This window comes from Candida tropicalis (genome assembly GCF_000006335.3).
Source record: "Candida tropicalis MYA-3404 genomic scaffold supercont3.2, whole genome shotgun sequence".
NCBI classification, from domain to species: Eukaryota; Fungi; Ascomycota; class Pichiomycetes; order Serinales; family Debaryomycetaceae; genus Candida; species Candida tropicalis.
The window spans coordinates 684,031-699,120 of record NW_003020049.1 but is presented as its reverse complement, the minus strand read 5'-3'; the positions used below and the strand labels follow the sequence as shown (position 1 = coordinate 699,120).

Below are 15,090 nucleotides of genomic sequence, written 5' to 3'. Positions count from 1 at the left end.
GGTTATATTTCCAAGAGCATGTCAATTTCAACGTTATTGGTTTGTCCTATTCACTGGTTACGAATATTAAAAGGTTGTCTTAAAATCGCGCTTTAGAAATCTTAATAACCACCACCACAAAACCAAGGCTTATAAATCTTATAATGCGATAGGGATTACTGTTTTCTGTTAAAAAACTAACGAAGAAGACGTGGGACTATCACGAGAAACTGACTATCATCTACAGAATTAATATTTATTAAAATCAGCAATTTGTGGTATCAAAACGTGAGATTTATTTCCACGAAATGCCTTTCTAACAAAACATTCTATCAGGCAACGAAACAAAATTTGCAATACTTCAAAAATAAAAAAAAAAAAATAAATCAAAATGTCTATTGTTTTTACTATTCTATATACAACAATTCACCACTCATGTTATTTACATCATACGCTTTCAAGTCTAGTGAATTCTTTCTTCAAATTCTTGAACAACTTCTTACTCTTACCAATCTTCAGACGTTGGAAAACTTTCTTATACAATTGAGAAATCTTAGGAAACCAACGTTCTTCTCCAAGTAGCATAACACCAAGGTTCAAGATGGAGAAAATAATAATGTACCAGTAGAACCAACCATGTAAGTTTGTCAATTGCATCAAATCACCCATATTGGAATCTCCATCAATGAAGAATAATGAAGCGGATAACAAACAAGCAACGATCAAATTGATAATAAATGGATGATTCTTAAACATTGATTCACGATATGGAGGTCCTTGTGATAATACCACAGCAATTAAAATATACTGGAAATTCGAGAATAAGAACAAAACAGTATTATCAGAAGATTTAACAGCATCATCTGCACCAGGAATTGGTTTAATATACCAAGGTTCTTCTCTTACCCATGACCATAATATAACTTGGAAAATCAAAATGACAATAATTTGACATACCAAAGGAATAAGGATTTTAGGTGATACCAAATTTGCAGTCGGTCTTTTAACGACAAGTTTTGCGTATGGTTTAGACCAAGACATGAAAATGGCTAATGGCAAGATCAAAAATAAGTCAATGTATAAAAACTGGAAATCACCTAAATTAGTGCCCGTTTTATAAAGAATGGTAACAGTTACAAATTGAATAGCTGAATACAACGACATGTACTTGAAACATGAAAAACTTGTAACCAAACTGGATCTACCTTCTTTGATAACATCTAAAACACAAGAAATTTCAAAAACACGTGAAGTGAAAGGAGCGGCAACAGAAGCTTCAGCCTCAGAAAGTGAAATACCAACATCAGCAGCCTTCAATGCACCACAATCATTAGCACCATCACCACAGAAACCCACAGTGTAGTCAATCTTTTGCAATTGTTCAACCAATTCGTGTTTCTCATCAGGAGACATTCTAGCAAAAATATCACAATTCATAAGAATATTATGAATAATATTGGTGTTTTTAATTTCTGTCAACAAAAATCTGAATATATCACCAGTAATAGCCAACTTATAGTTGTTATCTTGTCTGATATTAATTGGCCTAATAGTAACAGGATCTAGTCTATTTTCAGGATCATTAACTTCCTGCCAAGCAATATACCTTTCATCGTCTTTAATATCCAACACAGGGATGTAAATATGCTCAATACTTGGAGAAATCAACTCACATTCACGTGAGACACTGATTGCTGTCAAAATATTATCACCAGTGCACATAATAGTACGAATTTCTGCTTTTCTTAAGGTCTTTAATGTGCTCTTGGTCGACTTCTTTAATTTGTTTTCAAAGATTATAAAACCACCAAAGGTCAAATCAGATTCAGCTTCGTCTCTTTCAATGGAGATATTGGATATTTGCTTATATGCACATGCAATAACTCTGTAACCCGAATGTGTATACTTTTGCAACAATTCTTCAAAATTGGTTGGTAATGTCTCTTGTTGACAAATGTCAAACATGATTTCTGGAGCACCTTTAGTGAAAACAAAATTTTTGTGGTTTTGGGAGGTAATCACAGACATTCTTCTTAATGGAGCCAAAAATTCAAATTCTTTGAGAATTTCATAACTTTCATTGTGCTTATAGACGATTGGATGTGATGTACTAGCATCTTCCTTATAATCCCATTTAGTAAATTCAAACATCTTTACATCAAGTGGATCGCCCAAAAGTTCATTGTCAATATTTCTCAATGAATGACAAGATGCCATACATCCAAGAAGGAATTTCCCATTATTTGTATCATGATCACTTTTACGAACAGTTCTGAGGTCTTTTATATTTTCAATTAAATCTTCAAAAACAATTTCTTTTCTGCCTTGAGCATTATTAGCCAAATGAAGACCTAATACATCCAATCCATCTTCAGTTAAAGTTCCTGTTTTATCAAAACAAAGCACATCCAACTTTCCTCCAATGTTAACTCTCGTTGGTGCGATGCAGAATATTTGCAATTTTTTCAATCTTGCAATAGCAAAAGTTGTACCAATAGTCAAAGTAGCTGGCAAAGCTGGTGGAACGACAATAGTGATAATATCCAAAGCTCTCAAAATCATAACTTTCTTTTCAATGCCAAGTTTGATGAAATTATAAGTAGAATAAGTAAACCCAATAGCAGCAATGATTGTCATGAACCCAATATACTTGAACGAATCCTCATAAAACTTGAACCCAGTTGGTTTGGGGAAAAGCATAGAACGAACCAACGAACCCTTTGTTGTATTGAAACCAGTCTTAACAGCCATGGCTGATACAGGCTCATCATTTGCAGATTTCATTTTGAGTAACTTAGTACCATTAAATAAGAATGATTTAGATAAAACTGGGTCAATGAAATTTTCTGGTAATAATTTGACAGTTTCTTTACTTGCATGGACTTTACTAACTGGAACACTTTCACCAGTTAACATAGACTCATTAACAACACATTCACCATTGACCAATAATGCGTCACATGGAAGAACACTTAAAGATGGATCAACTTCAAATACATCACCAGGTACCAATTCATTGGAATCAATTTGTTTCCAAAACCCATTTCTCCAAACTCTAACCTCACAAGAAAATTTAGATATTTCTTGTAATCTCTTCATTGTAGACTTTGTTTCAATTAAGGAATTGATGATCGAAACCAATGAAATAATAAAAATACATCCAGCATAATAGTAATAATCATCAGCTAACCATAAGAAGATGGAAAATACTTGGAAAATGTAGAATGGGTGTAAGACTTCATCAGCCAATAGCTGGGCAACAGACTTTTCATTGATTTCAATCTTGTTTTCTCCAAAAATTTCTAATCTTTGTTCTTGAAGGCCTTGTGGAATACCATCTTTGATAGATTTAACGTTCAACCAACGGGCATCATACCAATTTGAATTCGTCTTAAAGATATCTTCCAATGGATTATAGAAAAATTTAATATATCTGTAAACAAAAGAATGAATATATGGAACAATTGGATCTTTGTCCGAATCACGCCCATCTTCATCGATGCTAACAAGAAAACTGGATAATCTCTCTTGAAATCTTTGTTTTTGGATGTCAATGATCTGTAACTCACCAAACTCATTTTCAATGACACACCAATCAGCAGTACCCAAGGCACATCTTGTCCCCATCAAATTAACTCTATAACGAGGAAACCATCTCAAAATTAAATATCCAAGACCGAATGTAAAAATACAAGTGGCATAGTACAACAACTTCTTCCACCATTCATTCTTATACCCAGCAATACCCAAAACCAAATCCTCTTCGGCAAGGTAATATCTTTGGTAATCCAATTTTGCTGGGAATTCTTTTAAAAACTCAACATTGATTTGCTCTGAGGCAACACTATCGGTTGCAGAAGAAGCCGACTTACTACTAGATTCAGAATCACGTCTGTTACGACGTTCAAATTCCATTGAGCCATAGTCTGGTGCTTCTGGTGATTGAAATCTCGAGTTTGCACCTTCTTGATCATAAAATCCAACAGACAATGGCTCTTCATCGTCTTGAATTGTCAATTCATTCTGGTATTCATCATCAAGATACTTATCAATAGAATAATCCCAATTTGTATTATAATCAACGGGATCTTCAGGATTTTCCAAAGTAGAACCACCTTGAGCCATTTCAATTTCATCTGGAGTGAAAAAGTTAAAATTTGCTTGAGAGTCGACAGAATGTTTTGAAACATTAGACTTGACTCTGTGTAAACGAACATCATTATCATCTTCTTCAGTTCCTAACAATGGAGATGTCTCCCTTGAAATATGAGAAACTCTTCTATTCCCAAAACTATGTGGATAATGCAATGACGAAATAGATGAAGGTATGACCTCTGATGCTGCACCAGAATACATTTCATAGTTGTTATCATCTAATAATACTGAAGAACTAGTTGAAGTGACTGAGTTGTGTCTTGATCTGGATCTTCTTCTATCAACAGAAGAAGACCTACGACTAGGTCTTTGGCTCTTAACCATTCTGTTAAGTAAATATCACAGTTATCTAGACGGAAACAATATGTTTTTGTTTGACACTGAAGACCAATTGTATTAATATATATATAAAAAGAAAGAAGAAGAAAAGAAATAGCAATTACACCAATAAAAAAAAAATTGAAAATTTTATTACTCTCATTCTCACAGATAACGCCTTAGTCGTAAATGGCTAGAGATTATAGGAGCAAATACAAAACATATGGATAGATGATTGAAAATTGTAAAATATCAACAAACATGATTTTCATACATATAATTTAAGATAATCCAGATGTAAGGTTTTTACATTACTTAGCATTAGCAATGGATTAACTGTGGTCCAGATTACACTTTGTGGTCGTGTATGTGAAGACAAAAACCTGTATAATTAAGCAACCAGGAAAAAGCAGGAAAAAAAAAAAAGAAAAAATAATGAAAACAAGACCTAATGAATTATCACTAACTATTCATCACCAAACAGTAGTATCATTACCATTATCAATACAAGAAAAGATGGCTCTTAAACTAAAGTTGAAGATGTCTTCGTCCAGTGCATCTGGATCACCACAACCTAATGCTAACTCACATTCCAATTCACATGTTCAATCACCTCTCCCAAACCAAAACCAACCCCAGTCCCCAGAAACGCAACCTAAACTTCCTAAATTAAAAATCAAGGCACCTTCAAAGACACCGTCTACATCAGAGAGTACTCCTAAAATAAGTATAAAACGACCGGCCTCAAACCCAATTGAGAATGGCGAAAAACCAAAGAAATTAAAATTAAGTTTATCGAAAGCAAAAGAAAATGGTGGGAAGGCGAAGGGATTGCCCCGAGTGAGGGTTAAACCAACCAGAGTACCAGGTGAGGGTTATGATTCCGAAGCTCCTGATCTAGAAGATGATCCATTGATTGAACAAGGTATTATAATAAGATTTTTGAATGATGTCAATCTAGATTTTGTTCACAATGCTGTGGATTCTGGGGACTTGACTGGTTTGAATGTTAAATGGGTCACCAAAGAAAAAGCTGTTGTTAAAGTGAACGATACACTTTATTCAGCTAGACTTATAGATTTACCAACCATAACTGAAATTTTCAAAACTATCGATAGGAAAAATGTGTTTAAAACATTTGATGTTTGTCAAATATTATTGGTGTTACATCCAGTAGAACCAGCAAAACTAAGTATTGATAAAGATTTTGAAGTACCAGAAGAATTCCTTTTCAATCATCCATTTTACAAGTATGTGAAGGGAAATGAAATTAAAAGGAAACATTATGTACATAAAGATGGTTTGTTGCAACCTTTCCAAGAAGTTTATCGTAGATTCCGTCCTACAAGGGCTGATCACAGAGTAATTCTAGATATTGAATCTCGAGTTGATGAGTTGATAAAACTAGATAACGAAGCTGATGAGAGTCATTTTGAATTGTTGGATAGTCGTACAGCTCAGCAGACACGTTTTGGAAGCCATAGCGCGAATGCGTCAGTTGCAAGCACACCGACGGCTACAAGAATGGATGAACCAGAATTGACCCCAGTTCTGAGTGGACAAGCACAATACACAGGGGGAGAATATGAAGATGATGAGGATGACGAAGAAGATGAGTCTGATGGCATAGAAGATGATTTGGAACTTCATTTGGAACAAGAATTGGAAAAGGCACTCGATTCTGAATTATCAGATAGTGAAGTCACTATTCCAACTCTGATGGCAGGAATTTTACAGAATGATGTTGAAGGAGAAGAAGTAGAAATTACTGTTGATGAAAACGGAAACCGAATTATCAGTGAAGAGAAAGGTGATGAGGAAGAACGTGAACAACAAGACGAAGAGGATGAGGAAGAAGAGGAAGAAGAAGAGGATGAGGAGGAAGAAGAAGAAGAGGAAGAAGAAGAAGAGGAAGAAGATGATGAAGAAGAAGTTTCAGGAAAGCAACATGCTAAATTATTGGAGGAAGAAATTGCTGAACTTGAGAAGGCAGTATCACATCATAAAAAGAATTTAGCAACAGCATCAAGTAAGATGTTGAGAATGAAATTCCAGAATACGTACTCATCATTGAAGGCATCGTTAGATCTGAAGAAACGTGATTTGGCTAAATTATTAGAAGAACAAGAGCAAGTCAACAAACTTCCGAGCGTTGAAGATGTTCCTGCAAGAAATGAAGATGAAAATCAAGAAGCTGAGGCACAAGAAGATGACGATGAACAAGTAGATGATGATGACGATGATAGAGAAGACGATGATGGTGATAATATTGATGACATAGATGATCTTTTCTAGAGTTCATACATAGTGAATATATTAAATATACAAGATGTTTCACTGTGATTTATTCGTATTAAATTGTCTGATATTTTGAGAGTGCCTACACTACCACACATATGGAGAGGATTATAACTGCAATATCTTAATCAGGAACAATTGCATTTAAACATAAAGAATCACTACCTATTCAAAATTAAAAGATTTTAGTACTTTGATCTGTAATATATACCTTGGTATAAATCTGTGCCAATTTTTCAAAAAATTAATGGCGCTATTTCAGAAACTGCCACTGCAAATATAATTATTGATCCATTTACGTTTCTTTTGTCTTTGTTTATATGCTTATTTCTTTTAGGCTTTGGCTGTGTTTGAATCATCTTTTTTTCTAATAATTGACTGTTATGACACAATTGTATGATAAATAAAGATTCGACAAGACATTAACGTACATAATATGTTCCAATTTCCATAAATTTTCGATTCTATGGTGTTACTTTCTGTCTTCAAAAGAAGAGAAAATCAACCAGTCACCAATGTAAATTTTTGGTAGTTAATTATATCATTGTTACAGTATTAAAGGTACCAAGTAATGACAATTATCAAGGATAAAATTAGTCACATCAAGCCAATACCTTAGATTAGTAAATTCATCTATACACAAGATCAATAGATACAGTTACTTCTTTTTTATATACTTTGAGTTTGTATTTCTTGATTTTGCAGATACTTGCATACTTTTCTGTTTTCTTTTTATTAAATCAGTTAATAAAAATAGGGCCTTCAATTGATTATAAATATACATCTGATTTCTAGCATGGTTTCCAAAAGTTTATGTTTTAGTTTTTTCCTATTTTCAAGAACAATTTACAATTAATAATGACTTCGTCAACGATTTCAAAACAAAATTCAGTGGAAAGTGATCCAAATTCAATCAGTAGAGTTCAAACAATTGGTGAATCAGGAGAATACGTCATATTGGGTGATAAAAAATTTTATAAACATGAATTAGCTTCTGTACTCAGTCTTGTTGATCAAAGTAAAATATCAAATAATGAATTTGGTGATAGTGTTCCGCTTGGATTAGGTGCTTTCGCTATATCTACTTTAGTATTATCATTGTATTTCTTACAAGTTAAAGGAATTAAAACTTCAAATGTTGTAATGGGATTATCAGTATTTCTGGGAGGTGTTGTTCAATTTTTATCAGGAGTTTGGTGTTTCTTTGCTGGTGATACCTTTGTTTTCACTGTTCTTATTTCATTTGCTACCTTTTGGTTTTCATTTGCAGCAATTAATATTCCAAGTTTTGGTATATTGGCAGCATATGCTGATGAACCAGAACAATTGGCCAATGCTATGGGATTTTATTTAGTTGGATGGGCTATTTTATCATTTATTTTTACTTTGGCTACATTAAAATCAACTGTTTTCTTTTGTGGTTTGTTTATAGATTTAGACTTGTTATTTTCGATTTTGGCAGCTGCTCAATTTAAAGGGCTGGAAATTTTAACTAAAATTGGAGGTGGTGTTGGTGTCGTTGCTGTGTTTATTGCCCTTTATAATGCTTATGCATTGATGGCTACAAAAGAAAATTCATACTTCAGAGTCAACGTTTTGCCATTTTCAATGTTCAAAAGGAAGTAAATTCATGAATCACATATTGAAGAAACTGCAAATTGATAGTTACTGTGTTTTCTCAGGACATTTTTTTTTTCATCACTTTATTACAGGGGAATCCAATATCTGCTTGATTTTTAATTTCTATTTCATTTTTAATCCAGTGTTTAGATATATATATATAAGTTTATAAATAACCATTGCTAATAGTACAGATTAATGCCATTACAATTCAGTCATGCACATATAAATTTATTCTTCTATGGTAGATTGACATAATAAACACATTATTGCAATAAGTTTGTGCAATGCAGTACTACAATTCCTCATCACCAAACTTCTTTCTATATAACCCAAGGGCTTTGATAGGAAACAAGAATCTATATGAAGGGTACTCAATAGCACAACTATGATTGAAAACACCTTCAATATCTTCATATTTCCATTCACCAGTAGGTAATTGTCGTTTCATCAAGAATTGAATACCTCTCTTGATTGGCTCCTTATCTGGGTAATTTGCCAAAATCAATCCGATCAAAGCCCAAGCAGATTGAACCACAAGGGACTGTTCAGCATTAACATACGAATGAGTCTCACAACCTTTCATACATTCAGACCAACCACCATCTGGCAACTGCTTAGAAATAAGGAAATCACACCCTCTTTGAACAGCAGAAGATGATTCATAATCAAGCCCAACAGTACTTAAAGCTTCTAAGGCAAACATAGAAGCATATGTATAACATATACCCCAGCACCCATACCATGAACCATCAATTTTATCTTGGGTATCAATAATGTATTGGATGGCAATAGAAATTGTTTTTTGAATCAATTCTGGCTTATAATCTGGATAGTACTTAGCAAAATAGGTAAGACCCAAAACAGACGAATCAGTACACTCAACATAAGGATACTCCACCATAATGTTATTGAACACTTCAGCAGGATTCAAGTTTTCTAAAAACAAGGTTGCCTTGATGCCTTCGTATGTTGAAAATGAACCATATTCCCAATCTCCAACATTTTGGATCTGCAATAAAACTTCAACGGCATCGTACAAGTTTTCATCCTTGATGACGTCTCTAACATCAGCAAAGCTTTCATGATTTCTAACCATAATAATAGCTTTCATGGCTTCCGCAGTACAGTCGCTAACAGTATACCCTTGTTCTTTGGTACTGAATGGCCATGCTCCTTTACGTCTGTCTCTATAACTTCCTGGCACACAATCTTCAGTAAATTGTGATCTAACCAAAAATAAATAACTTTTTCTGATCATATCATGATATTTTGGATTGTCTACTAAACCACTCATAAAGAAATATTGAACCATAAATGCCGCATCCCAGACTTGAACACCATTTGTACCCATAACAGTCATCCCTTGTGGACCATGAAACAACACATCATTCATTCTTGCTTGAAGTTTCTTGAAATTCTCGGAATCTGGACCTTCATGATAGCATACAGCAACCATATTGAATGCAAAACTAACTGGTGCAATACACAAATATTCTGTGTTGACCAATTCCTTTTCAATTTGATCATAAACGACACTATTAACCCAGTTCAAAATCCATTTTGGTCTTATACGTTCCCATTTATGTAAAATTGCATTAGAAAAATCAAGTAATTTTGAATGAGGATAGTACAAATCAACCCCAGAAACATCATTTCTATGTTTGGAGAAATCAATCGATTCATAAGGTAATTGACTTGGTGTGTAAATTTCGTTTCTTATTTCTATTAAAAGTGGATCAAGTTCACATTGAACTCCATTGGAAGAAACATAACCCAATGGTAAATAAATAGCTCTTGTATGAACCCACCATTTACCTGGATGAATTGGTAAACTATATGGTAAAGTCCATAATTCAGGTAATGCAGGGTTGACACCTTCCCATTCGTATAAGTTCAAAAGAGACAACCAAGACTTACCCCAATGTGGATTCTTAAGCGCACCTCCTAAATGGTGCAATGTTTTTCTTGCTTTAACTAAAACTGGGTGGTCCTTTTTCATTCCTAACAATCGAAGACATACATAGTTCATAGTGGTACCAAAACATGTTGACTTATCAATGGAATGTAATCCCCAACCGCCATCAACAGGATGAGCAGTATTTACAATATAACGAATCATTTCATGTCTATATGGTTCTGGGATTTCTGTTTTTGAAAAATAATTTGCAACGATATAACCAATTGTCATAAACATTGGTCCCTTGTATTGACATGGAAAAATACCATTATCTAATTGCAACAAACTTAAAAAATCAGCACCTTTCGAAGCAGCTTGCCCTGGAGTCTTAATATCTGAAGGTTCAGGTGCAGGGAAGTCAGGGGAATTCAATAACCATTGAACGAAAGTTGATTGTGGTTCTTTTTCACATTCGTCATGTGATAAATAATGCCATGTTTCTCTTCCAAGGGGATCAGTTCTCAATCTCCACCTCGAGGAATCAGTTTTCGGAAGTCCTATTTCTTCAGAATAGTACATATCAAGACAATCAAACCAGGGATAATGATTAAAATGAATTTCACAACAGAAAGAAGAAAAAAAAGCTGAAGAGCCAAAGGTGATGTTGCTTAAATGTGATTGAAATAATTTTTCGTATTCTTCAAGAAATTTAACGAAAGTTGTGCAAAATCTGGAGGTGTTACGCGAACGTGATCTTTAGACCTAAACGAATTTCATCGGTACAGTGTCCGATTAACACACACACATATGCTCCAACAAACAGACAGACAAAAAAAAAATACTCATCAGGTGTGGGTAGTGCACTTTTGCAATAATTTGTGTCGCGTCCTTGTCTGGTCATGTGACATACTGCATACTATTACAAGTTCTTTAAGTTTCTATGGTCGTGTCTGTCTCATCTCACCAGCAGAAAAAAAAAACAGAAAATTAAAAAAAAAAATTGTTAAGATGGGAGTTTTTTTTTTTTGAAAATTTGTACACTCACACCTACCTATATACACACACTTTTAGTATAGATCCAACGACTATACACCAACAGTTCAATCACACTACGGCTGTTACTTTATTACCAATCAATTTATTTTGACGGGCAATAATAGAAATATTTATTTACTTTTAGATAGACCATAAGAAAAAAAACAACAGAAGAAGGACGTACTGTTACGAAGTAAGAGAAACTATGGCAAAGAGAAAGTTAGAAGAACAAATCGTTGAAGATGAAGAATTCAAATCATTTTCTGATAGGGAAGACGAAAATGATGATATAGAAATGGAAGATAGTAATGGACATTCTCAAAATGGTCGAGCTACAAGTGAGACTAATAATGGAGAAGATGAAGAAGACGATAGTACCACTTCACAACCTCCAACCAACAAGAAACAAAAGAAACATCAACCACCAAATAAACAACTTACAGCACAGGAAATCCAAGTTGCAAGAGAAACAGCAGAGTTGTTCAAGTCTAATATTTTTAAACTTCAAATTGATGAATTAATGAAAGAAGTTAAAATCAAGAAAAATCATGAAGAAAAATTGGAAAGAGTTTTACGTCGTTTACATGATTTGATTAAACAAGTTCCTACCATTGAAAACTTGACTTTACAAAAAGCAGAGCAACAATTCAACCCTAAAAAATTAGTCATACCATTTCCAGATCCTAAACCAACCAAAGTCAACTATACTTTTTCTTATTTACCACCAGAAGATATTTCCTTAGTTGGTTCATATGGTTTGAAAACTACAATTAATCCTCAAAAGGGTCTGAGTATAGATATTGCTTTGACTATGCCAAAACAAATCTTTCAACCAAAGGATTATTTGAACTACCGTGCATTATATAAACGTGCCTTTTATTTGGCATACTTGGCTGAACATTTGATTCACTCATCTAAAAAGAACAATTTGCCAATTAAGATTTCATACCATTACCTAAATGATGATGTCTTGAACCCAGTCTTGAAACTTGAAAGTATTCAAACTGAAAACCCAGATGATTTGAATTTTGTCAAAACAAAATTCTCCATTAACGTAATTGCTGCATTCCCATTTGGTATTTTTGACACAAAGAAATTACTTCCAGATAAGAATTGTATACGAGTCCAAGCTGAAAGTGAGACTTTACCACCAACTCCATTATACAATTCCAGTCTTCTCAGTCTGACTGCTTATGATTACTACTTGAAGTATTTGTACACAACCAAGAAGTCGGCCGAAGCTTTCCAAGATGCATGTATCTTGGGTAGACTCTGGCTACAACAAAGAGGATTCGGTTCCTCAATTAACAAAGGAGGTTTTGGCCACTTTGAATTTTCAATGTTGATGAGTGCTTTATTGAATGGTGGTGGTTTGAATGGAAATAAAATATTGTTGCATGGGTTCTCCTCCTACCAATTGTTCAAAGGTACTATCAAGTATTTAGCATCCATGGATTTAAACAGTGGTTACTTATCATTTTCTTCATTAATCGGAGAAACCATTGCTTCCAAGTTTAAGGAAGGTGGATTCAATGTACCAACAATTTTTGATAAGAACACTAAATTGAATATATTGTGGAAAATGACTAGAAGTTCATACAGACAGTTACAATTACAAGCACAACAAACATTAGATTTGTTGAATGATGTTGTTAAGGACAGATTTGATGCAATTTTGTTACAGAAATCACATTTTGATCAAATGAAGTATGACATTGTTATCAGTTTAACTGCACCAGAAGACACATTTGATTCATTTGGGCCATTGGAAAAGATATCTTATATCAGCTTCGATAACTATTTTAAGAATCGTTTGTATGCCATATTAAGCAAAGCATTAGGTGATAGAGCAACGTTAATTTCTATTAGAAATGAAAGTCCTGCTGTCAATTACCCAATACATAAAAGAAAGCCATCCAATCCAAGTACTGGATTTATCGTTGGATTACAATTGAATGCAGATGAATCAGATAAATTGGTGACAAAAGGTCCAAATAATGAAGATAAAGAAGAAGGTTTAAAATTTAGATCATTCTGGGGAAATAAAGCTTCATTGAGAAGATTCAAAGATGGTTCTATCCAACACTGTGTTGTTTGGAATATCAAAGATCAGGAACCAATTGTTCTAACTATTATAAAATATGCATTAGATACTCATTTACATTCAGATATGTCACAACATTTAGTAACTGAAGTGGCTACTTTTGATAGAAAATTGCCTGTCCCATTGTTGCCAGCTGCTTCTAACCAAGTCGTCACTTCTTTGACAAGCTTCACTATGCTCAGAAATGCTTTTGAAAATATGAGTAAGACATTGATCAATTTGGAGTTGCCATTAAATGTCAAGACTGTTTTGCCAGCCTCCTCATCTTTGAGATACACTTCTGTTTTGCAACCTGTTCCATTTGCCGCTTCTAATCCAGATTTCTGGAATGATTGTGTTGTCCAATTTGAAAGTTCTGCAAGATGGCCAGATGAAATTAGTGCATTAGAAAAAACAAAATCTGCATTTTTATTGAAAATTAAGGAAGAGTTGAATGAAACTGAATACACTTCATTTGTCACCAAAGACGAATCAATTCCATTTAATGAAGATGTTACTTTGTTGAATATATTGACGCCAGAAGGTTATGGGTTCAGACTTAGAGTGTCAACTGAACGTGATGAACTTTTGTACTTGAGAGCAGTGGAAAATGCAGACAAACAAAAGGCATATGTGCAAAATGTTTATGTCAAATTTAATGAAAAGTATATGGGAGTTGTCAAACACACAAGAACTATCACTCAATTGGCTCAACATTTCCAATTCTATTCACCAACAGTACGATTCTTCAAACAATGGTTGGATTCACAATTGTTATTGCAACATTTCAGTGAAGAATTGATTGAGTTGATTGCATTGAAACCATTTGTTGATCCTGCTCCATATTCTATTCCTCATTCTGTTGAAAATGGGTTCTTGCAAATTTTGAATTTCATTGCAAACTGGAACTGGAAGGAAGATCCGTTGATTCTTGATTTGGTTAAGAGCACTGCAGAGGAAGATGTTAGATTGAGTGATAAATTAACCATACAACTTCATAGAATTATTGAACAAAACTTTGAAAAAATCAGAGAAACTGATCCAACTGGTATAAAAACTCAATTATTTATTGGTACTAAAGATGACCCATCTGGTATTTTATGGTCAAATGACTTAACATTACCAATCGCTACAAGATTAACTGCATTGTCACGTGCCGCCATCAATTTGGTTAAAAAGGAAGGTGTAACAGAAACCAATTTAGATTTGATTTTCACACCTGCATTACAAGATTATGATTTCACATTGGAAGTCAAAGCCAATAACATTACAGCATCCTCTGGTGTTTTGCCTCCTAATACATTTAAAAATTTGATTCAACCATTGACTTCATTCCCTGATGATATCACTACAAGATATGATTTGATCCAAGGTTATGTTGATGAATTGAATAGAAAATTTGGTAATGCTATCATTTTCTCAAGTAAGAAATTTACCGGATTATGTAAAGATAACAAGAATGTTGTTGGTGGTATTTTTGTTCCAGCTAATTTGGCAAAGAAAAAATTTAGAGTCAATTTGGGCATCAATGTTAAGCCACTTGATGAAAATGATGAAGTGGTTATCAATAAGGACTCTATTTATGACGAAATTCAACTTTTAGGAGGTGATTTGATCAAATCCATGAACATTAAAAAGTAAACACATCTTTAGGTAAAACTACAGGATCATTGGAAAACAAACAACATTTGTGTACTTTTTC

General features: G+C 33.8%; 5 protein-coding genes across 5 annotated transcripts; 3 read left to right on the top strand and 2 right to left on the bottom strand. All coding sequences in view use genetic code 12, as the record gives it.

Annotated features, from left to right (window-relative positions):
- Nucleotides 1-426: 426 nt before the first annotated feature.
- Nucleotides 427-4,458, bottom strand: CTRG_01398 (putative acid anhydride hydrolase; the record flags this gene model as incomplete). The annotated part of the gene is made up of 1 exon (XM_002547046.1): nt 427-4,458. The coding sequence occupies one exon, from the start codon at nt 4,456-4,458 to the stop codon at nt 427-429; it is 4,032 nt and encodes a 1,343-aa protein (XP_002547092.1).
- A 429-nt stretch (nt 4,459-4,887) lies between these two features.
- Nucleotides 4,888-6,747, top strand: CTRG_01397 (TATA-binding protein-associated factor TAF7; the record flags this gene model as incomplete). The annotated part of the gene is made up of 1 exon (XM_002547045.1): nt 4,888-6,747. One exon carries the CDS (start codon nt 4,888-4,890, stop codon nt 6,745-6,747), a length of 1,860 nt encoding a protein of 619 aa, XP_002547091.1.
- Nucleotides 6,748-7,608: 861 nt separating this feature from the next.
- On the top strand, nt 7,609-8,376 carry ATO7 (Ato7p; the record flags this gene model as incomplete). The annotated part of the gene is made up of 1 exon (XM_002547044.1): nt 7,609-8,376. One exon carries the CDS (start codon nt 7,609-7,611, stop codon nt 8,374-8,376), a length of 768 nt encoding a protein of 255 aa, XP_002547090.1.
- A 289-nt stretch (nt 8,377-8,665) lies between these two features.
- Nucleotides 8,666-10,849, bottom strand: ERG7 (lanosterol synthase; the record flags this gene model as incomplete). The annotated part of the gene is made up of 1 exon (XM_002547043.1): nt 8,666-10,849. One exon carries the CDS (start codon nt 10,847-10,849, stop codon nt 8,666-8,668), a length of 2,184 nt encoding a protein of 727 aa, XP_002547089.1.
- A 661-nt stretch (nt 10,850-11,510) lies between these two features.
- Nucleotides 11,511-15,029, top strand: UTP22 (rRNA-processing protein; the record flags this gene model as incomplete). Its single annotated transcript, XM_002547042.1, has 1 exon — nt 11,511-15,029. One exon carries the CDS (start codon nt 11,511-11,513, stop codon nt 15,027-15,029), a length of 3,519 nt encoding a protein of 1,172 aa, XP_002547088.1.
- Nucleotides 15,030-15,090: the final 61 nt, after the last annotated feature.